This window comes from Astyanax mexicanus, chromosome 10 (assembly GCF_023375975.1).
Source record: "Astyanax mexicanus isolate ESR-SI-001 chromosome 10, AstMex3_surface, whole genome shotgun sequence".
Classification (NCBI taxonomy): Eukaryota; Metazoa; Chordata; class Actinopteri; order Characiformes; family Acestrorhamphidae; genus Astyanax; species Astyanax mexicanus.
The window spans coordinates 46,127,512-46,152,456 of record NC_064417.1 but is presented as its reverse complement, the minus strand read 5'-3'; the positions used below and the strand labels follow the sequence as shown (position 1 = coordinate 46,152,456).

Below are 24,945 nucleotides of genomic sequence, written 5' to 3'. Positions count from 1 at the left end.
CATTCATTTTCTCTTAAAGACAATAAAATTTATATATATATACTTTTATTTTACTGCAGTCCATGCTGTGTGCATGGACTCACAGTTACTGTCAAGTATTGGTTATGTATGTGAACAAACATACAAATAAACACAATAGACAATATCATGATTATGAAATATTACTGAAGTCATGTCCATTTATTTTTAGACAAGTGGATAATTTAATTACCATGACAGGCGTAGTTAGTACTGTTTAGTATGTTTAGTACGTTTAAGTTTTAATTTGTGAGCTATACTTAAGTAGAGTTTTTCTTGCTTTTTGACCCAAAAACTAAAGTAGCTAAGTGCTAAAATAAGCGCTCTATTACTTACTTGGAAGAATGTGGAAGAACTAACGCTTGATGTCCTCTTATTGCTACACAAGCCTAAGTATGGAGACTCTGGCTGCTTTTGGCCCCACTGCACACATCAGAATGTAGTTTTTTTTTTATTTTAGTTTTAGTTTTACATGTTTTGCCCTTTCTCCACAGTGTAACAAATTGGCGAGGAACATGCATTAATTGGAATCTAGCATGTGTGTATGTATGCTTACTGAACTGTACAGGGTTAATAGAGTGCAATTTATTCTACAGGGCTAATGAAGTTGCTGGAGTTCAATGAAATCCTCTCTCAGCTAATCCTGCTGCTCGCAGTGCTCATGCTCTTGTAGCATCGGGCCCATGAGGCTTGAAGTCTTGTGTAGCGTAACATTTAAGAGTCTGCTGTCTGCTTGAGGAGTCAGTAATTCTGGCGATCGTGTAATGGGAAAGCCCATATGGGGGAGGCTTAGTGTGAAACATAGAGTAACATGTGGTTCCATAATGTATCTATCAATATGTCACAACATAGAGATGTGCAAAAAATGACCAAACAAGGGCTAATCACTGTAAAGCTGTCACTGTATTATAGATTCTGTATTAAACAACGCATTAGCACAGTGTACGCTAGTGCTGAGCAGACACACTTGTTGAGTTGACCTTTTTTACAGAGATGCATCATATTAGTAAGGGTAGATAATTGCCTACAAGGGTTTAGTTGTAAGATGCATTTAAAGCCATTTTTATCTGTTTCAATCTCATCTGTTGCTTTCAGCTATTCTCTCTGTTGTACACAGCCATAAAAGCAATAGGCAGTGAGAACATTCGGCCTCTTCCACACATGCACAAAAACCCTAAAAAATTTCAGATTTTACCTAAAGGAGCTGTGTGTGTGAACGCAAATGTCCAAATTAATTGTAGAGGACTTAAAAAAAAGAAGTCCCCTTGTAAAAAGTATGAGTAATGTCCGAGTGAGGTCAAATGCAAAAAAACAGGGGCAATTCTGGGATATTCACAGTGGGTCTAAAAAACAGACCATTTACTGTAGTGAGAACTTCTCTGAAAATCTCTGGCTATATCCGTGGATAATATCCAGATTTGATTCTTTGAACATTTTCCAAAGTTAATATGTGAAAAAGTCTTTGAATAATGTGTCATTTAATATTGTATTACCAGTTTAAACTTCAGCATTTTTTTTAAACCTACAATGAATATGTATGTAAGGATATGTACAACACTGAACCTATAGCACAGTATAATGCATTGCATAGAAAACATACTTAGTCCTGTTTAGCTGGATTTAGTGCAGAACAGTTGAATAAAATGAATATAATATTATTTTAGCTATTGCAACGTATCATGTGTGACAGAAAAAATAATTGTGTGGCGCACTGTGTATCACAGACATTTCTTGAAATATCATAATGTCATATTCATTCTTGAATTTCATAAATATCATAACGCTATAATATCAGTATCCAGGCATTTTGATTATTGGCATTTGCCCAGCATTTCCATATCACAGACTAGTAAATTTCCGATCCTCCTGGGAGTCATTTATTTGTATTTTTGAAGTTTTCTGTATTTCTGGTATTATGCTGGTGGCAGTGGCTCTCAGACATTCAGGGAAGCCCATTTTAATTTCATCCTCTCAATCATGCGAGCCTTATCTCCCTGTCCCCCAGCCGCAGCTTCTTTTGAATCTGAAAGCCAAGAGCCAGCACCATTCATCATTCAGCCACTCTAAACCCTCTCTCTTCTCTTCTCTCACTCTCCCTCTCTGCCGTTCTCCTCTAGGGCCGCTGCACCCGTGATAACTGTAAGTACCTTCACCCGCCGCCTCACCTGAAAACCCAGCTGGAGATCAACGGCCGCAACAACCTTATCCAGCAGAAGACGGCTGCAGCCATGCTCGCCCAGCAGATGCAGTTCATGCTGCCCGGAGCCCAGCTACAGCCCATAGTGAGCCCAGCTTTACACATCTAACATGCTCTGCCTTACCAGCGAATCTGCTGGATTATAAATACTGAAGTGCCACCCTGTCTTCTGTCCCTGTGTGTCCCTCACCTTCTTTCTCTTATTCCACGTCAGACCTCGTTCCCGATGTCGCCCTCGCTGGCCGCCAGCCAGAGCGTGGCATTCAGTCCATACATGGGCCACATGAGCCCTGGCATCGGCCTCATGCCCGAGCTGCTGCCCAGCGCCCCCGTGCTGGTCCCGGGGAGCCCCACCGGCATCACCATGGGCAACGGAAACTCTACGCAGAAGCACGTTCGCACAGACAAGCTTGAGGTACTGCTCTGCGCACGGTTCTCCGTCTCATCAGTGTGTTGTGTAAGATCACGACCACATGCCAGCGTTGCATAATAGTATGAGATTGGCGGAGTCGTTGAGTGAAGAATCTAAATGATTTGGCTGAATAAAAAAAATACGTCTGTGCATTTAGTTTTAATATTATTCGATTACTCTACTTAAGATTATGCTTAGTTTGGATCAAAAAGCACAAATTAACCTCCACATTAACCTCACCATTTAGAATTGCACCAAAAAAAAGCAATTTACAAAAAGTGATTTAAGTGAACTGCTTCGCATATTGTCGTGAAGCAGTATGTCCATTTTTGTTGATTTTTAGTTTACATACATAATAGAGTACATAATTTGAGTAACACTGTCTGCTTATACTATGTCAAAAATTCTTGATGAATAGACCAATAGAAATTCTCCCAAACTACCTAAAATGATCTCTTTTTTCCATTGATTTCCATTGACAATTAAGAAGGTTTTATATTTTTTAACACTGTTGTTTTGCTGATCTTGTTTTTCATTGTTCAGCGATGATATGTTCTTTACTGCTGCCTACAAACCTCCTACAGCGGTTGAATCACTATGTTGGAAAGAGTGGTTCTCTTTGTTCTTGGTTCTCCCAATGCAAGTTCTTCTCAGTGGTTTTTAAGTCTGGTGATTGACCAAGATATAATCTGAATTTCCTCGCCACCTTACTGGCATCATATAATGTCATTTTGTCTTCAGAAAAACAGTTTTATAATGCTGTGAAACATTACATTACATAACAATAGAAACGTTGAGTTTAATGATTGCGTCTTGAGCAAATTGTTTTAGATACTTTTTCTAGGTTAGTGCAGTTTCTCCTAGTTGTTTTTGATCAGTAGGACCAAAATATGATAAATATATTTCTACAGTAAGTAAATGAACTAATTTAAACATAAAATTGAAGTGATGAGAAATGAGAATTTTTCCTGTTCCATGTTTCTCTGTGGACTGGATGTAGAAACTTTTGACTGGGATTTCTGCCATTTTGTTTTTAATCAATAGAGTATCATGTTGTCATGTGACCACTAGATGGTATGGTCAGTGTCTCCAAATGAGACCAAAGGGTCAACGTTTAAAAGAGAAGAATATTGTTATGGTTTGCTTTTAAGGGGTTAATATACTGCATATTGTTATAAATTTGTTTTTAACGGGTCAGTATATACTGTACTTTGTGGGTTTGTGCTTCTTCTTACCACTGCAATACACTTTCCAGGTGTGCAGAGAGTTTCAGCGAGGCAACTGCACACGAGGCGAGAACGACTGCCGCTATGCCCACCCTATGGAGGCGGCCATGGTGGACGGCAGTGAGAACTCGGTCATCGTCTGCATGGACTACATCAAAGGCCGCTGCAGCCGTGACAAGTGCAAATACTTTCACCCGCCAGCGCACCTGCAGGCCAGGATCAAGGCCGCCCAGCACCAGGCCAGCCAGAACGCCGCCGCCGCAGCCATGGTGAGACTGAGCCTGCTCAACTCTACCTACTGTCTTTCACTCGTTCACAAGCCTCAGAGGGTTTAGCCTAGACACTACTGTAAACACTACTACTCTCACAGACCTAGCGCGCTACACAGAACATCAGCAGATCTTCTAATAACTAATAATGTGGGTTGTGATTACTGTCAGTATGTGTACTGCACGCTGTGTAATGAAGTCACAACCTCTTTCTTCTTTCATTAGGTAATGATAAGTGATTGCTCCTCAGAGCAGACACCCTAATCAGTATGTACATCGGCTAAGTCAGTAATTACAGAGTGATATCCAGCAGGAAAGAGTGACATGCAGGAACGCTTCTGTCTTCTTCACAGTTCAAGAGGTGTTTTCTACTCGCTGATAATAAAAAAAAAGTCTAAATTGTCAGTGGTTTTATATCCAAGGGTATTTTATACCCAATGTTTAGTGTAAGATTTTAATTATTAAATATCAATAAGAGACAGTGAAGTATAAATTAAGTATAATCCAGTATAATTTATTTTACTTCAATCCTGGATTTATGGAGTACATTATTCGTATCATGACATGGTGGATCATTGACTTCTGTTAAAATCTGGTGAAAATTTCAATTAGGGGTGTGCCATGTCATATATATCATAAAGCATATTTTGTTGCATTAGTGTATTTTCAAAATTATTTCATATTTTTTTGTCAAATATCCAAGAATATTTATCGCAAAACTTTACTGAGATATTGTGATATTATTTTATGGCCATATCGCCCAGCCCTAGTCCACAAGCAGTATTTTGTGTATGACTGATTTAATGACAGACAAATTAATTAAAGTGATACTAAACTGTATAATTCTACAGCTTTTACTATTTTTGATATGCGATGCAGTCATCTTAAAGGATTTGTGAGGTTTTTATGACTTTCAAAAGAGGAATTACGACTCGAAATTGTCTTCTTGGAATTTGAAAATTACGAATGAAATTACAAATCACAGCCACAGTATAATCTATAAAGTAGTTTCTGAATCTTTTGGTTCCAAAGAAAACAGGTTACAACCTTCACATTTTTAGAATTTTGGTGTCAACTTGGTACCAGAGTATCGGTTTCATGACATCCCTAGAGGCCTTAAAAGTATGAGAGAAATTCATATGAGGATATATATTTATAAACCCTGGTATGTGAGCATGAGGAGTGTGTTTAATAATTCAGACTCCCTGCAAGGCTGTGTGTGTGTGTGTGTGTGTGTGTATGAGGGAAAAAGAAAGAAAGACAGAGAGCAAGAGAGAGAGAGAGAGCAAGAAAGAGAGGGAGTAGGAAAGATTGTCAAAGACTGGTCCTTTGTCTTCCCAATGATCTATAGAAACTTCTGTGATCAGTTACACACGGCAGCTCTGCAGTGCAGGTGCAGGCAGAAAGGAGGGAAGAAAAGAGTGAAAGAAAGATAAAGCGGAGTAAAGGAAATGGTGCAACAATAGCTACACACTGCCTCCCCCCTTCTGCATGCAGCTGTTTTGCTGCAGTGTGCTCTCCCTCGCATGACATGAGTGCTTGTTCTGTGTCCTCTGCAGCGCTTGCAGCATTTCAGTATTGCAACAGTCAGTATTTTGCGTAGTCTTCTCTCACCCCAGTCTTCTTTTTTTATTTTCAAACAGGTTTGTTGAAGTGTTGTGATGCTCTCCAGTCTTTGAGCTTGCTCATCAGCTTGCTGTAGTTTTGTTTTGTTTGTATTGGTGACTGTATATAAGCATGAACAACATAACATCTCATATGTTCTCATAAGTTAAGCCAGCACAAGTCTAGTGCCTCTGCCGGCTGGTTGTAGTATGATGTATAGCTCCGCCCACCCATTGTGTTTTGCGATTACTGTTTTCACACCTGACAAAATTAATTGCAGTAAGAGCCCTATTTTAATGATCCATAGGCGAGCCGTTAACTGTGCATTGTGTAGCTTGATTTAGAGCGTGTCAGTGTGTCTTTGCTATCGTAACAACGATAAGCAACGATAAACGAAAGTATGCCTTGTGCAGCTCGAAACGCGAAAAAGCCATGTTCTAATTCTCTTAATTATTCATGGGTGTCTTTTGGGTGTAATGTGAAATTAACCAATAAGCTTGTCACTTGCCATTGCATTTAAAGGGGCACTAAAGGCCATGTTTTTTGCTGACTCCACTCTCAGCTCAAATTTGAGTAGTTTGGGAGGTGCAGTAGGTGATGTATGGGTTTAGAGGCGGGGCAGGAGGGACATCTGATTGGCTGAGCTGCAGCAGCAGCAGTGTGCCTCTGATAGCAATAAGACCCAGATGGTGGGTGGTATTATTTATTGATTTGATGTGCATTTTGTGATGTGTCTGCGTACCACGAGTACACAAAGTACACAAACACATCCATCACACCTATAGCACAGCTGAACCTGAGAGGGTGCTGCAGAGGTGGAAATTATGAATAAAATCATTTTTAGCACAAAGGTTAGGAAATGTTTATAAAAAAAATATGTAGGACTGATGAATTGGTATTTTAACGGTGCAGCTACCTGGACATGTCCAATACTTCTCAGCAGAGGAAACTAACATGCGTGCTATGCGTTGCCAAGTTAGAGATGGACATCTAATATGGGACTGTTGTCAGGATTCAAATCTGTCAGTAGCTCACCTGTGTTTTCCGTTGCCAAGATAGCAATACCCCAGACATTTTCAGACCACCACAACTATTGGCATAGATATAGTCATAAACTCCATCACTGTTTAAACAGTGCAGGTGCAAGGTGTGATTATAGACTGTTTGTGAAGTTTATGATAGCAATGAACATCACAACACTTTTTTTTTGCACAAGGTGTGAGATAGGGCCCTTAGAGTGCAAACGAACGAGAGTCCATTTTAACCAGATTGGTGTGAAAACGCCCTTAGATTCATCTCAGCAGAAACAGAGAAAACAGAGCTGAGCTCTGGTATATTACAGGTACTGGACTAACTGGGTACCCAGTGGAATAATACATATTTTGCTTCGGGTCCTTTGGGTTGTGCTGTAATTGAAGGCGATCTGTAAGATGTTTGGTCTGGGGGAGGAAAGCAGGCCTAGTCTGGCTATCTACTGCGTAGATTGTGGAAAGGAATGGAGCCACAGTGTCCATGCTTATATACAGTCATTGGTTTGTATTCCATTTTGCTTTTTTCTCACACAGCTCATTATGTCAGCATTCATTGATAGACTGATGTTTGTGCCCTGTGTTGCCCTATGTTGCCCTAACGTCCTCTCTCTCTTTTTTTTTCTTCATCCTGTTTCTACATTATTCACTAAAATTCCATCACAGCTGACACCATTCCCACATTGGTTACAGTCTTGTGTGCTCTATGTGTGTGTGTTTTGTTTGTCTGTCTTCATTGATTTGCTGGTTTGCTGTCGTCATGCGCTCACTGCCCGCTAACCCAGCCGCAGCCTACAGCGCGTCCTCTGAAGCGCAACCTGCAGCCAGCCCCTGACCTGGTACTTTTGACCTCTCTCCCTTTTTTTTCTTTTTTACCTCATTTCCTGTTGACTTTTGTTTTTCTTACTGCCAGACACTCTCTCTCGTACGCCCCATGCTCATTTAAGCACATTCATCATTCAGTATGGTTATAACCAGCTTGGCTCAGTCGTATGCAGTACATAGCTCTATTAATTATTTATGATGCAGACTCAATGTACGCACAAGCTACCGGCTCCTAATTGCAGGAGGATTTAGCTTTGGTTTTGTTGTTTGACATTCCTGTATAATTCACCATGGAACAGAAAACATTGTCATGCAAGTATTGGCTATAATGTGTTCAGGCTGTTTTGTTTTTAGCAGAAAAATTAAAAATATATACCGGTAGTAACTTTTCACATTTTATGAAAATAATAAGCAATTTTTTCTACAAACATATGGGTAGATGAAATACATTTCCCTTCAAATGTATTGTACCAGTGAGGCCAGTCCCTTTTTTCTTCTGTAGACTGAAAAAAAATCTCTAATATTAAAAAATGAATATGAGACAAAGCTTTTATTTCCAGGTATTTACATCTGTATGATACATGGTTCAGAAGATAGCACATTTTGTCTGAATCCAGCCATTTTTCTTGAAGTTAAAAGTATTGGAACATGTTACTGCCTGGTGTGTTTTTTTTCTTGCCTAGGTATGTCCTGTTACATTGATTGTTAAAAAAAATAATAGGACTACCTCAGTTTTAGATTTGTTTTTTTTTTTTATTGAACTGCAAAAGTTTGGAGAAAAAAATAATCTGTTCATGATAGCAGACGTTCCAGCTCATCTGTGAAACACAGATAGTGTTATTGCTTGGACTTTTTTTTTTGGAATAGGCCCATTAATAAAAATATATGTACAATAAACTCAAAAGTCTACAGAAACATTTTGTCTGTCAGTTTAAAGGACAACATGCAGCAAGTCTGGCCTAGTCAGCATTCTTATTTAAACTCGATAGAGCAAACATTTTACCTGCTAAAAAGGAGACTGAAGGGAGTAACCCCCAAAACAAACACCAGCTGAAAAAAGCTGCAGTAAAATTCTGGAAAAGCATCGCAAAAGAAAAATCATTAGAGTTTTGTGATGCCTGTGGGTCACGAGATTGATGCAGTTATTGCAAGCAAAGGATTTGGAACTAAATATTAAGTCGTATTAACTTTAATCTATTTTAAGTTTATCTGTTTAAAAACATTTTTCTCACAAGACAAATAGATGGGTAACACTTTTCAGAGAGTTCAAGCTGCTATTTTTTGAACTGTGTATCAAATCCAGATGTAAATACCTGGTGTTACGTCCAAATAAAAGCTGAAATGTTGTTCTTTTGCCTCATAATCATCTTTTATTATCAGACCCAAATGTTTTCAGTCTACTGGGTAAATAAAGGGATTAGCCTCACTGTTTTAATACTATTTAGGGGGCCTGTAAATATAGGGAACACTGTGAACTTAATTTAATTCATAAAAGCAGTTTTTCTTATGTGCTATATCAAGCTGAATTGTAAATGTGTTGTAAATAATTCTGAATGCATATTTTTTTCATGTACTTTAACAGAGCCTAATGCAGTAAAACAGCGTATTCAGTAAATAACTTTCATTATTTACATAAAACATAATGCCCAACTCTAAGCGTAGTTATGATAGAGGAGAATATTGCACTTTTGTAAACACCCAGTAGATGTTTAAGACTTAACTGTGTGTATGTATATATACACACTCATCATGACTACAGAATCTGAATGTTATGGCAATGTTGGGTTTCCAGTGATTTTCCCAAGCTGACAACATACGTTCTTAATGGGGGTTTTCTGAAATCAACACAGGGTCAGAATTATACATGCATCAGATGATTTATTCAGTGGTGCTGGAAGTTTTAAAAGTCTTTTAACGTGGCATGGCCTCTAACTGTCTTTTAGTAATCTTGACTGACTATAGCTAGAAGTTTCTCTGTACAGAAGCTTCTCAGAATTTCAGCTTGAAAAAAGAAAAAAACATTCTGGACACAGGTTTTATGGTCAGATAAGGCAAAGATTACGGTAAATGTGAGATATTAAGAATTAACATTAAGAATACTGTATTAACTGTTAAACAAGGTGGTGGTAGAACTGTTCTGTATTGGAAAGAGTGGATAGAATAATGGCGGAGACAGACTAAGTGACCTCAAATATTTATAATGTGCGTAAAGTTAGGTCCATGCCAGGAAACCAACAAATCTAACTGAACTCTAATTGATCCAAATCTGTCAAGAAGAAAGGTCAAATATTAAACCATAATTCTGGAAAAAGTTTATTGATTGCAACCAGAGGCATCCCAAAGCAGAGGAAGGCTGCATTTCTCTAATTTACATCATAAAAACTGGTTTAAAAAAGTGAAGGGGCGTGGAGTGGGAGTAAACACGAGGTAAACACATGGCCTCCACATGGCTGGGCACGTGCTTGTAAACACTGAGGTCGAAAGCTATTCACCTGAGGGTTGCACAGTTTTGCGCAGAATTTTTGTTACAGCCGAAATCACGCTTTTAATTAAAAAAAACACTCTTATTTACCTTTTTACGGTAATTTAATTGCCTGATTAAAGGGCCGATTATTGTTGTTATGCTGTTTTTGAGTGCTCGGCTGACTCTAAAGCGCTGACTCAACTCTTGATCAGTCCAGATCTCTGACACGAGACAGCACGCAGGTGGTCGTGGTATATTGTGATATATATCGTCAAAAATAAATTAAATATCAAAATTTTCCAGTATCGTGCAGCCCTTGTATACAGTCAAGAAATGCAGCCAAAGTTCAAAGCGATTTAGTGGGCACAACTGATGTATCCTTTCTGACCCTTGGTTACCTACATTGTTTGCATGCATACAGTGTAAAAAGGACAAGAAAGGAAAACAGCACTATAAGAATTTGGTTTAAAACAAACCCTTTATAGCAGAGTTTGTTTTAATTTATTAGTTTTTATTATTAAAATTTAATTTGACCAATAGGCTACTGAGAAAGTGTCTTTATAGGACAGTCCTACTGAGGACCCCGACTATGGAAGTAAAACAGTGTCAACAGATTTTGAATTTTAAAAGCACTTGAATATTTAGCACTGAATTATTTTACATTGAATTATTGCATGTGAATTTTTTTGCCTCTGAATTAAACACTTTAATTTTTCAGTATATCATTTTCACTTATTTTATTTTAATGTAAAAAAATTCAAAAGCAAAAATTCAAGTTTTAAAAATTCAATTAAAATAAATTCAGGTTGCTCAAATTCGACCTGTCAAATTCGACTGCTAAAATACAACGCTCAAAATTTGCTGTAATCCGGGACACACAGGATGAGCAATCGATTCAGTCTTCAATCGAGCCAACAACCAGCCAATCACATCACGCTCCGAAGATCACGTGACAGGTAGCGCCTCAGTACAGCAGAGCCGCTCAACGCAGCTCGCAGCCCCCTCCGCTGCTGCTCTCGAGAAGGTGAGTGTAAAACAGCTGAAAACAGGGCATTTACCTCACCACTGTGGCCATGTAATATCACTTAAACGGTGTAGAAATCATCACTTTAACAAGGGTTTGCTCTGTGGTTTGTAAACATATTAAATTAAGATAGATATCCAGATATACCTTGTTAAACTAACTAAATAAATAAATAAAGCTCCTCTGTTCATTTCAGAAAGCGCTTCAAACACTAACACTAGATCAATTATTTATAAATACAGCCAGACTGTGTGGAAGATAATTACTACTGTAGAATCGGAGATAGTAACTTAGTTAGCTAAATTATAGCTACCTATCTTGCTAGTTAGCTGTGGGACTGTGCGATTATAGACAAGATACTACCTAGTTAGCGGTTTGTTTAGCAGTACCTTATTTACACTTTGCTGCAAAGTATGTTGCTTAGTGTAATGGCCACTGTCTAAATAAATATATTAAGCTATATTACACTTACTGTACCCCTCTCAGGCTGGTCCTCTCATTAAATAAAGGAGATTTATTACAGTTACTATATACCTCTCAGGCTGGTAACTAGGTCTAGATGTATGTGTGGGCATTATCTAATTTGTAATCAGTGCAATATTTATTAGTGATGTCTTTTATACATTTTTATTTATATTTAGGTCATGTTAATAAATGAGAATCAAATATTGCAACCCATGAGAGAGTATTATTAGTAATATTTATTAAATGTTTTATGTTAATAATAATTATCACATTTTGTAAATGCTGTCGCTAAAAGTGAATCTGATGTTTTTATTTAAGGTTGAAAAGAAGATGAAGAAGTTTCAGCTTGCAGCTATGGAGAGTTCACCACGAAAAGAACAAAGTCAAAGAATACAAAGATCTGTCCATATTCTGAAGTCACCACTTGAAGATTTTATGCAGAATTATTTGGATTATGAACAGGAACCACATTATTTGCAACAGCTTTTATTATTTATACAAACAAGATGAACATGATATGATGTGCCAGAATATAGGGAGGCTGCCTAAAACATACAAAAAAAAATACAGAATACATGTAAACAACTAAAGAAAAACAGAACATGGCACATGTAAATAAATCAAATAAACACAGCACAGACTGCATGAAATTGGATTTCTTTATTTGTTCTTTAAAAGTTTGGAGAAAGGAAACCTGTGGAATACAAAAGAAACTTGAAAAATTACTGCATTTGATACATGAATATAATTAAACATTTTAAGAACATTACCTACCTTTTATTATCCTTTCTTTTTCTGGGAGAAAATATCCTGTTTAAGAAAATGAAGACAAGAAGTATGACTGTGTTAAACTTGGTGTTGTTTGGATTCAGTATTTACTTCATTTATATAAAACATTTTTGCAATTATTATTGCATTGGTTTTGGCACAAACCAATTACTAATGCATCTCAGAAAATCTGAAGATCATGAGAATATCATAATTTAACAGAAATTATACATTACACTACATGTAAAGTGACATATTCCAAATCATTTTTACCTGGCTAAAAGTTCATTAAACCAGAATTACTGTCCTAACCTTAACCCAGTTTACTAGAATATGTAGTTTAAACTTAAAATAAAAAAAGTTAAATGTGACCGTTTACTGAACGATATTAAACACAAATATATATTTTTCACTATTGAGATGCACTAGTAAACAGGACTAATCATGCTGTATCTTAATTACACAAGCATTTTGGGACTATTATTTACTGTTGATATCCTCAGTTAAAGCCTGAGTTGAATTGTTAACAAATTTATAAAATATATATTAAATATAAACATTAAAATCAATATCATAAAATAAATACTGGTCATATCTTAATTTATCTCTGTTAAATTAGTTAGTAAAGAGACAAAAAGCAATTCTAATAAATCTCCTTTATTTAATGAGAGGACCGGCCTGAGAGGGGTACAGTAAGTGTAATATAGCTTAATATATTTATTTAGACAGTGGCCAGTACACTAAGCAACATACTTTGCAGCAAAGTGTAAATAAGGTATTGCTAAACAAACCGCTAACTAGGTAGTATCTTGTCTATAATCGCACAGTCCCACAGCTAACTAGCTAGATAGGTAGCTAACTAAGTTACTATCTCCGATTCTACAGTAGTAATTATCTTCCACACAGTCTGGCTGTATTTATAAATAATTGATCTAGTGTTCGTGTTTGAAGCGCTTTCTGAAATGAACAGAGGAGCTTTATTTATTTATTTAGTTAGTTTAACAAGGTATATCTGGATATCTATCTTAATTTAATATGTTTACAAACCACAGAGCAAACCCTTGTTAAAGTGATGATTTCTACACCGTTTAAGTGATATTACATGGCGACAGTGGTGAGGTAAATGCCCTGTTTTCAGCTGTTTTACACTCACCTTCTCGAGAGCAGCAGCGGAGGGGGCTGCGAGCTGCGTTGAGCAGCTCTGCTGTACTGAGGCGCTACCTGTCACGTGATCTTCGGAGCGTGATGTGATTGGCTGGTTGTTGGCTCGATTGAAGACTGAATCGATTGCTCATCCTGTGTGTCCCGGATGTTTACAGCGAATTTTGAGCGTTGTATTTTAGCAGTCGAATTTGACAGGTCGAATTTGAGCAACCTGAATTTATTTTAATTGAATTTTTAAAACTTGAATTTTTGCTTTTGAATTTTTTTACATTAAAATAAAATAAGTGAAAATGATATACTGAAAAATTAAAGTGTTTAATTCAGAGGCAAAAAAATCACATGCAATAATTCAATGTAAAATAATTCAGTGCTAAATATTCAAGTGCTTTTAAAATTCAAAATCTGTTGACACTGTTTTACTTCCATACCGACCCAATACATACATCTTATTTTTGATTATTAGGGATGTGTATTGGCAAGAACTGGGCGATACAATACATATCACACTACAGGGGTGACTATTCAGTATATAGTATCCCTATAATATTATTATTCACTATTTACTGTTATTCATAAAATACAAAAAAGGTTTGAAAGACAGCACACTAATAGTCTGCTAATAAACTTTACATGTAAACTAATAATAAAAAGCAATACTGTGTTTTTGATTGCTAAACATAATATCACAATACTTTGATATGTCAATAATTTCTTATACCCCTAATGCATGTATATATTTGACCCTGTGTCTATCATATTGAAAAAGATGGTAAAGATGTGTTGCATCTACAGTATGTTCACATATTCTAAGCCTAATAACGCCATGACATTCATATTTATGATGAATGTATGTAAACTTCCAACCACAGCAGTTTACACAGTAAATGTAATAGGCGTGCGCATAGTTTGCATCATAATTGTACAGTGATGTATGTGCCCATATGGTGCAGCCCTACCCAGCATGCATGTTACAGCTTGTCTGAATGTGTGTTGTCATGCCACAGAGCTTATGCTTCTTCAGCATAATGATTTCAGTTTGCAGATATGCAGATATGCAAATGAGATAAGCTAGCCAGAGTGTTATCTTCTTACATGCTAAATATAACACTGTCTTTGAGCTTCATACACCAGGCACTGATGCCAGTAACAGCAGAGTATGTGATAAATTATCCGAGTGACAAAGTATTTCACTTTTAATTACTGTTGCCCTTTTAATCTTGTCGTGACCTGTTGATATCTTTCCCGATTGTTCTTTTTCCCTCCCTTCCTTTCTTCTACTCTCCTCTCTTTAGGCCCTGCCTCCAGGGACCATGCAGCAGCTACCAAAGAGGCCCACCCTGGAGAAGAATAACGGGGCAGCAACCGTCTTCAGCCCCAGCATGTTCCACTACCAGCAGGCTCTGGCCAGCATGCAGCTGCAGCAGCCAGCCTTCATCCCCACAGGTGAGCCCTCATAAGAGTGCTGTCACGTCCACTCAGCCTGGGGCAGATTCCAGGCCGTATACCCTCAGTGAGTGAAGTGCAGCGTATCTCAGTTACAAGTGCATCAAGCTAAAACTAGACTTCCCTCGCTTGCCCTATTTCTCCCTTTTAGCTCATGCAGTCTCTCTGTCTCTTGGTAGCCCACCCTGTGCACCTGCCATGCTAATTAGTCCCCTGTAACACGCACATCCAGCCTTGCCATGTCTTGGTGCTTCACTGCATTAAGTACGTTACTTACACTCAGATGCTACAATGCGTCTGTTGACTGAATATACGCGCAGGCACAATCTCATTTCACCCCTTGCCCTTACCATTTATCCCTACCCTTCAGAGCAGCACCCTTTTCTACAAGAAGGATGGAAGGGCACCCATAATTGTGCACTCATTAAGACTTAATTTATTACAAGAAGGGGTAATATATCACTTTTTCCCCTCACAGGAGTCACAGCCAAAATGGCAACATTTTTGCCTCTCTAGAGGGCACTTAGGTGATGCATTTTCAGCCATGCTAGCACTGTAGGTGTCCCCAGTCTCACTAGTTGAGGCGTAGCGTGAAGTATTAAGGCTGCATGGCCACACCATAGGCACACTCCAAACAAAGGGATATAAGAAAACAAGATGGCAGCTTTCTGGTCCTTTTCTTCATAATAAGCATAAAAATAGCTAGTAGTACGTCTCTGGTCTCTAGTAATAGTGGGTAGTTTGCAAGTTCAGTTTTCTGTTCCACCTTAAATGGAGTAGCAGTAACATTCTACAGGCATTCAAGGCTACAGTATCACTTAAGGTGGATCAGAAAAAAAAGGATCTAGTGAATAGCTAAATCATTCTCACATCGCTAATAGCCTGGTAAGGAACCAGTGTATTTTTTTATCAATTTATTGGACAGCAAATAGGTTTTCCCATTTCTTAGAGGAAGGATTTCCACCACTTCCGTTTAGAACACTCGACAGCAATGGGGAAGGGGTACAAATAAAAAAGGTTGGGCTTAAAGCTGGCAAGGCTAAACACTCCTCTTGGTAAAGGGTTAAGGGTTAAGTGCACCGTATTTCTTCACAAGATAAGATTGATCTATATAAACTAAATCTAATATTAAAACATTAAAACATATTAAAACATTGCCAAAAAGACAAAGCATGTTATCCCTTTCGTCTTGTTATCCCTAACGCATCAGAAAAAGGCAGCATTTTTTGCTCCAAAAAAAATTCTTAGGTACTTTCAAGCCCTCAGCTGGAGTAATCCATGCATTGCAGCATCTCTGTTCGTCACCTCGCTTTGCGTCTGTGTTTTCTATCCAGCCTACATGTCATCTGTTCAGCCTGTGGTCTCCCACGCAGCCCTCCCTGTCACACTAACCTTGTTGTTTTGTGTCGTCCTTATGTCACTCCCTGCCCCCATTCATTTTCCTTTCACTCGTTTGCTCCTTCACCTCTCCTCCTTTCCTACTATCACTCTGAGCTCTGTGTGCATGGCATGCCAGCCTCGGTCTTCTGCATGCCTCAGTTAGGAGGTATTGGTAGGTTCCTCACGAGTCCCTCTGCTCCACAGGTTGTCTTAGAGGAGTGCTGTTCTGTGGAAGCTCTGTGGCAGGCAGATTACCCATAAATAAATATACCAAATCTCACAAATAAGAAGGGTATAAGTCTAAACAACTAATATTTATTTTCATAAGTATTAGTCTTCAAATAACTAGAATAGGTGATATTGGTCCATAAACACCTCACTAATGTTCTTATACACTAGACTAGAAGATCATCATAAACCACCTCAATAAATACGCCTATACACTTGGATAGGAGATATTAGTCCATAAATCACCTCAGTAAATACTCCTTTAGACAAGCACAGGAGATATTAGTCGATAAACTCCCCTGAATAAACACTCCTATACACTAGAATAGAAGATATTAGCCCATAAACCACCTCAATATACACTTTTATAAAACCTTCTGTAAGCTAAAATAAGATATATTAGTCTATAAACATCCTTGTAACAACTTCTGTATTCTAGAATAAGAGATATAGGTGTATAAATAATGTCAATATTCACTTCTATACACTAGCATATGAGATATTAGACTGTATTTATTAGAAGGTGTGTCCACAGGAGGGACATTGTAACTTTCCATGGAAGTCAATTTTCCACTAACTTTTGAAACACAGAGGTCCATTTATCGTGACAGTTTGATGTGATATAAAGAATAAGAACTGGCAGATTTACATGATGTGAAAAACAGTAAGAATGGAGATAGAAGGTTTTTGCATGACAGCAATGATAAGCACATGTATGACCACTCAGTCTCATCAGTCTCTTGTCAGTTCTGTACTAAAGCATATGATCATGCTTTTAATGGAATAACCTCTGACCGTTATGTTGCTTGGCAGCATGGTGGTAGAATTGTTTATTGAAGAATCATTAACTTTATCTTTATCTTCAAGTTTTGTCATGCTTAACACCCTGGAATGGGTAAAATGGCGATTTCTGTGACCCTGCATGTCTTTTTAATCCAAAAAAAGATATCACGAGTGATTTGGGGAAGAGTTTTGAATAAAATAAAGAATAAAAACTGAATAACTGAGCATTTCAGCTTGAGAGCAGAGCTCTAACCCTGTCCTGTCAGTTTTGTTATTTGTCACCAAGCTATCTGCTTGCTCTGCTTCTCCTGGTTTCTTCATTATTTTTGCTCCCTGCATAGCTGTTGAGTTTGTTTTGTGTATGTGTGCTTGGGTATGAGAGTGATGGCACAGTCTGGGTGCTAGCTAGGCTAAAGTTAGGCCTTATTCCTCAACCATTAAGACTGGTTCCTGTTTGTTTCTTTGTGCTTCTTTTCCTCCCTCACCCCTCCTCAAATCTGTTGTAGGGCTTTTCAAACCTCCCGGCCCATTGGCAGAGGGCCGCTGGGAGAGGAGGGACTGGAGCAGCTGCAGGCCTCCCCAAAGCCGCTACCTATCAGGGCCCGGACACACTGGTGAGGGTAGAGCCCAGGCCCCCCACCACCTACCACCCACCCCACGCACATCTTACCCATACACTAACCATATAGATATAGATGTTACCCTGCTACCACTCACTTGCTGCCATGTGCAGTCAGATTAGAAATCTGAATTAATCTGAATCAAGGGCCGAGCCAACTAAATCAATCCTGCTCCACAGTTTTTATGCCCATAGGTGCCCTGTGTTCCCTCCACAGTTGGCCTGGGAGTGGAGTTCACTCTAAAATCAGTAACCCTAATATGTAAAGATAGATCTACGGTTTTACCCGTCCAAAAAGTAGAATTAGATTTTAATGTTTGAGCGTGCCTGAATGTGTGTCTGAATGCGAGAGGAACTGTGTGTCTGTATTTTTGCATTTTGGAGCATTTAGCATTTTTGATGCTGTTGCTGTTCATGTATCATGCTGTATTAGTTTTCAGTTTGTCATGTGATATATGATGTAAGTTTACTCATAAAAAAGGCAGGAAGTTGAACTAGCTGCTCTGAGAGTCACACATGGTAAAGTACAGTAATAGAACTTGTTGTGTAAGGGTGTACTCACACTAGGCACAGTTTACTGGTACTGTGCCCAAGCACGATTGTCCCCCCTCCCCATTCCCCTGCTGGCCTGCGCTCAAATTGTTCCTTAAGTCCTGGGCCCGAACACGCTTACATCATCACAATTTGGCTTTTTTTTTTTGTTAAAGAAAACGTCACCAATCTGCAACACCTGTCCAATTTGTCGGTATGTCTTTGGTATCACGAGGGCGCAAAAAATATGCCTTGCTCAGCTCGAAACACACAAAAAGCATGAACTAATTATCTTAATTAATCATGGGAGTGTCATTTTGGTGTCAAAATAAACCAATCATCATGTCACATGCCATTCTCTTTAAGAGACAGGTGCACTCTTACTTTGGCCCATCGATATCTTAACAGTGCGGTGCTTTGTGCCCCTTTGCAGAGGATACTAACCTGCGTGGTCACGTTGTGAAGGTACACCAGCAGTTCCTTTTAAGGGAACAGCAATGTTATTTTCTAGGTTAATTTCAATCAGTGGCACACCTGTTTTTTCCACCGCCAAAATAGCAACACAGGAGAAATTTACCAGATTACACTTCATTTCCAGACCACCACACCCATCAGTGTAGATTTATTCCTAAACTCTTGCGCTATTTTAACGACACGGGCACAAAGCGTGATAGACTGTTGATGGGGTGTAAAGTAGGAATAAGCATCACAACACACTGTATAATAGGGCTCTCAGTCTTTTTTACCTTAAAATCTCTGACAATATATTTCAAATGATGACGGATTTGTTATCAAATAAAGTATTGCTTCTCGTACTACCACAATTCAAACAGACACAGACAGCCTTGTTGTTTGAAATGTAGATTAATTTAATTGCAAATACTGTCGTGACACTTTTGTAACTTATATATTGATAATAAGCCACTGCTATCTCTCACCTTCACTTTTTTAAGTGGACCCAAGTCTGGCTTACTCTACTGTGCTTGGCACATGGAGTATGAAGTGTTTATAGTAGTAAAATTTATCAGGCTTTGCAGGGAAATGTGCTTGGGCCTAGTTTCTGATGGTCTGAGTGTGCGTACACCTAAAGTGGTGAGAACAGACAGTGTTATTGAATGTGTGTTTTTTAATATCAAATTGCCATTTTGTTCACAAAACAGTGTTTTTGTCTGAAGTGCACTGTATGTCTAGCCAACATCACGTGCTGTTTCTCTTATGATTTTTATTTATTTATTGTTTTCGCTTTTCCCCAACACATGGTACAGCTCCATCAAAAAATACAATTATCAGATATGTATGTCTGATAGGATTGTATAATTTTGATGACTTGTCATGTTTTAGCAGAATTAGAATCAGTTTTTTCAGTCTGTGCTGCAGTAGAATATGTTTTTAATATTAGTTCTTTTAAAATGGTAACACATATAACAATGGTAACACATATATCAACTGTTGCTTAGGAGCCATTGATAAACATGGCTTAGTAATGAAAAAAAATATATTATTAATCTTTACTACTTTTACATGGCAGATGTCTTGGGACATGGGACTAGTATCATGTCCCATGACTTTTGCCATATCCCATAGAAGCTAAAGAATGCTGCACTGACCTGTGGGATATACGTGTGGAGCCTTCTTCATTGAATGTTGATTTGATTGCTGCCGGAGTCACTTGTGTGTTCAGACAGTTCTAGCTAGATGCTGCTGATCACGATCATTACCACCCAGTGCATATGCTGTCCACTGTGTGTAGTAATGCCTCTTATGATGTTTCCCGCAGCCAAAACCTCAGAAATGAAATATACCATTTATTTTAAATGTTCGTAATTTACATTGTCTTGTGATATCTGGAGCATACGGTAATACGCCAATCCTGCTCAGGATTCATTTAGACTCACCACCAAAGGCCTGAACTGTTCTATAAGCGATAAAGTGTTTGCTTTACCCTGTGGTGGCAGGAACTGGCTGGACTTGTAGGCTATAAGAAATTACCTTCACCATCTAGTGTGAAAACTCAATTCTGTTTTCAGAAGCCCAGAGAAACCTCTTTATTTCCATCACTGAAGAAAAAGTCAATGGTCAAGTCCACATAATGCCTCGAAGCAGGGACTGGCCATTACAGCCAATGTCAGGCAGACGGCTTGTCTGCTTGAATGAAGCCAATTCAATACACAGACTTATGTTCTGAGGGGACAGAAGTCTTTACGAAGAATTTTCACATTGCTGCATGATCCTGACTGCACTGCAGTCTGGCTGAAATACAGTGTTCTCAGCTCTCCCACATTTTGAGCTAAAGTGGAGAGTGGTTTACCTCATTAAAGTCTGCTTGTGAAAAAATAAAGGCACTTGAGTCAGTGGCTCAAAACCTGAACTAAACAAAAAGACTTAGACCAAGGACAGTAATCTTTTTTTGTAAACATGGATAAGGAACAACCTTTATCTAGCCAACTGTGTGGGGCATCTGCACACCAATGAAAAGACGTTTTCTATCGACAGGTGAATATTGACCTCTCACCTGAGATGAACGATTCTTCCTGAGCTGCCACGGCAGTTAGCTTAACTGTGATGGCAGCACCAAGAATGAGAGCTGGCAGGTCATTAAGAAGCTTCTAGTAAAACACAGTGACGGGATACTCGCATATGCCATTTCAGTGCCTGGAGCAATGCTAGACCCGTTAGGATGCTCCTATGGCTCCTATGAGTTGGAGTCTGGCAGCCAAAATGTACCATAGTTTTAAACAATATAAGCCCAATATCTTGATTTAATAGAGGAATCAGGGAGTTTTCTCTGGTAGCTGACTATACATGTTATATAGTATAGAAATTGTAGCAGTTAGCTTCCATGTTAGAACAAAAAAAAGGGAACGTAGCCTCTGAATGCACTCTCTAAGATTAAGTAGATAAGGTTTTCTGCTTAAAAAATCTATCTTGTATTTTTGATCATCAGTGATGGGAATAACAAGGTTTTGTCCTGCTAAAGTAAGAAATTGGACAACATTTTGGCTACCACACTAACCACTGAAGAGAAAGAGTCAATAATTCAGTGTGCAAGGTCCACTCAATGCCCACTTGACTTCCCATCTGCATTTCAGAACTTACCTGTACACCAGCAAAGCACCTCTGCCTCCAGAACAATGTGATACCATAATTTATGCATGATTAGGTCAAGGCATCAGACTACCCAGACTATTACTTGCAATTATCTTTAGACCTATTCCAATGGGAGTAGTTTACATAAAGAGGTGGAGTAATGTATTTTTACTAGAGGATGTATTTAGATGACTGAGATGGGAGTGGCTGCTTGATTTCTGCACTGCCATCACCTCAAGTGTAATATCTAATTTTATAACCCACTTATAGTAATATTAAAATTTTAGGCCGCCTCCACATCTAAAACTAATCCTGTTCGAACAGGGTGACTGTGCGTAAACTTAAAAATTTAAACTTAAAAAAAAAAACAAAAAAAAAAACTTAAAGTTAAAATAGGAACAAAATTAAAATTAAACAAGCAGGAGAGTAAAATTATGAATAGTTTAAAAACAAACGTGTTGCAGATGTTCTTGTTTTAGTTGGAATAATGTCAGTCATTTTTTTAAGGATTTTAAGGATCCTATTGATTTTATTAAATATAGAATTTGTAATATTTAATCTGCAAAATATATAGGTACATGAATTCAGTCCACAGTTTAAGGTCATAGTTTATGTGCCTTACAAATGACTCTGATAATCTTTGTTATAAAGTGTTACCTTTAGGTTGTCTCTGCATGTGTTTGTTCTTGGGTAAAAACATCATCTTGGCAGAACATAAATGCTAGTTGCCATGACTGTTCCGCCTGTTCCTTTGGCATATTATGTCATGGTACTCATAACATTCCTCCTCCCCTCCACCTCCCCTTCTCCCTTGTTTCTTGTCTGACTCGCCTGAAAAAAGTTCCCATGATGCACGGTGCCACCACTTCCACTGTTTCGTCGGCTACGACCCCAGTCACCAATGTTCCTTTTGCCGAATCAGCTGCCTCCAATCAGGTTTGCCCCTTCATTTTGGCCTCTTCTCTTTTCAGCTGTAGGGCCTCCAGCTCTGGTCCACAGACACTGTGTTCAGTATTGATATTGGTATTGAAATCTCACTGAGCAGTAGGCCTGTCACGATAATTATGTTATGTTATCTGTCTTATTGTTCAATACAAGAACATGACTTCAACCATTTTTGCTGACCTCGATATTTATTTAAACTAGTTTATGTCTTATATATTTATAATAGAAAAAAATCTAATTTCTGTGTATATTCTTATTCTTAGTGACTATTTAACACAACTATTTAAAAGGGTGTAATTGCCTTATTACGCTATTAAATTATCTTATCAGTGGCATGAAATTATATATTTTATCACAATAATTTATGAGACAATATATTTAATATATCGGCAAGGAGAGCACATTATTGTGATTAAGCCTAAATGTTGCCATTGTTTAAAAATAGTGGTTTCGTCTTATCTATGTTAGGATATATTTATTTAGGATATTATTAAAAATCTGTGTGAATATTCTTAATGTACTTAAAATGACGATAGTAAAATGTATCGCATTAATTACTGGGACAATATATTTACCACACAAAAAGTTAGAATTGTGACAGATCCACTGAACTCTGAGCATTATCATACGAATATTGGCCTTCTTGGCCTATTAGATAATGAGCATGGTCATATATAACTAGTATCCAGTATGAGTATGTATCCAGGTGAGCTTCTGTTGATACTATAAGCTTTTCTACGAGGCAGCTCTCGCTCTAGGCAACTCACCTGAGCTACCAGCTGTTTGTGCTGGTTGATCCCAGTAGAATTTGAACTCTCTGTGGACCAGTGAGGAGCCTGTGTGTAGCCCAGTGTCACCCTGTGTCTGTGTGTGGATTCACCTCTGTTCTGTGTCTTTTCAAATGTCTCCACTGTATGTTGGTTGTGAACACAGCTACATTCTTAATGTAGTTAAAACACCATGTGTTCATAACCATTCATATTCCACCTTCTCAGTTATTTTTTTTAACTGATGATAATTTCTATATGTTCTGTCATGTTTCTTTAAGTTTAATCATCTGCACTTTTTTGTGTTGCTCCTACTTGTCGCCCCCAGGAGCGTAGGCAAAAAAGCTCCTCCAGCGAGGATTCACGCTTTAGTCCCAGCTGTGCAATTTGCTGTCCGTAGCTGGGTTATCCCTGAGGATACCATCGGTTGTGTTCTCTCTGAGAAGGAAACAGGAAACACTTCAGGGGTTTTCCTCCACCAGCATGGTGCCTTGCAGGCCTCTATGTAGCTCAAATTGTGTATTGGATATAATAGTGTTGTGTCCCGTGACTTTTGCCATGTCCCATGGAAGGAGTGTTTTAGGTCTCCTTCGTTGAATATGGATCTAATGTCTAAAGTCAATTCTAGCCAGAAGTCGCAGGTCACAATTCTTACCACCCACTGCGCTGCTGTTCACAGTGGATGGTAAGGCTTTTCTTCTATGATGTAATCCCCCAGGGATAATTTCAATGGAAATGGAATGGATGAATGTCCAATCCATCTGCTATCATTGGTCAGGCCTCTCTCGAACTCGTTATACGATAATTTATGTTGCTAGTGCCTGGTGTTCAACCTCCCTCACAAGATATCTCCTCACACTTATATAAAACCCACAACTTCTATAAAAGTAACGCTTCATAGTCAGTATATGTACACAGGCCTCCCTGGAAGTTGCCCAATTATTAACATTGCCTTGCCATGAGCACATTGTCTAGTGTTCAACCTCCCTTACAAGATATCACCTCACAACTTATACAGATGTAGCCATTTCCAAGCCGGTCAGTATACATACAATGGCCTCCCTTGCTCAAACAAGATGATGTATGTTGCTGTGCCATGAGCACATTGACTAGTGTTTAACCTCCCTCACAAGATAACACCTCACATATATTCCTAAGCCGTTTACAGTCAGTATAAATACACTGCAAAAATGATATATTGGCAATTTAAATTCTCTTAAGTCTTTTTTAAATGTCTGATATTTCTCATGGTTGCATTGGTAACAGAATATTATATGATTATTTATTAACTTATTACTAACTCTTATTAACTTGTTTTAAGTTTAATCTACTAAAAGTGTCTTGTTTCATTGGCAGATATTTTCACAAAATTAATAAACACTAAACAACTAAACAACACTAAAGACTAGGAAACAAAAGCTGAGACTAACAAGACAGAGATCATTTTAACAAAAAAACATATATGTTTAAAATATATATATCAACAAACTACAAAGATCGGCAAGCAACAAGGTCAAGCAAAGCACAAATCAGAACAAAAGGAAACATAGGGTATTTGTAGAACCAGGGAAACAAGGAACACCTGGGGAAGATAACAAGACAGCAACGAGTCACTAACTGAGCCAGACTACGGAAGACACAGAAACAGACAAATAGGAACTAAGATGAGAGGAAACAAGACAAACATAGGATAAGGT

General features: G+C 38.2%; 1 protein-coding gene and 1 long non-coding RNA gene across 11 annotated transcripts in view; one reads left to right on the top strand and one right to left on the bottom strand.

Moving 5' to 3' along the window:
* Nucleotides 1-24,945, top strand: part of mbnl3 (muscleblind-like splicing regulator 3) — a 69,655-nt gene that overhangs the window by 33,991 nt on the left and 10,719 nt on the right. For 3 of the 9 annotated variants that reach the window (XM_049484019.1, XM_049484018.1, XM_049484020.1), the window contains exons 3-9: nucleotides 2,136-2,300; nucleotides 2,430-2,630; nucleotides 3,883-4,122; nucleotides 7,541-7,594; nucleotides 14,758-14,908; nucleotides 17,806-17,913; nucleotides 22,378-22,472. In XM_049484019.1, the coding sequence (XP_049339976.1) occupies nucleotides 2,136-2,300; nucleotides 2,430-2,630; nucleotides 3,883-4,122; nucleotides 7,541-7,594; nucleotides 14,758-14,908; nucleotides 17,806-17,913; nucleotides 22,378-22,472 (1,014 nt within the window). Of the gene's footprint in view, nucleotides 1-2,135; nucleotides 2,301-2,429; nucleotides 2,631-3,882; nucleotides 4,123-7,540; nucleotides 7,595-11,851; nucleotides 12,303-14,757; nucleotides 14,909-17,805; nucleotides 17,914-22,377; nucleotides 22,473-24,945 lie in introns of those variants that run through there. The other 6 variants (XM_049484021.1, XM_049484022.1, XM_049484023.1 and 3 more) reach the window with 5 other exon arrangements.
* LOC125804726 (uncharacterized) lies at nucleotides 12,175-13,937 on the bottom strand. 2 transcript variants are annotated; one of them, XR_007440880.1, is made up of 3 exons: nucleotides 13,455-13,937; nucleotides 12,308-12,343; nucleotides 12,175-12,227 (listed from the first exon to the last, which is right to left on the bottom strand). It is a non-coding gene; the product is annotated as an uncharacterized LOC125804726 (long non-coding RNA). The 2 variants fall into 2 exon arrangements; XR_007440879.1 differs by having other exon boundaries at nucleotides 12,175-12,343.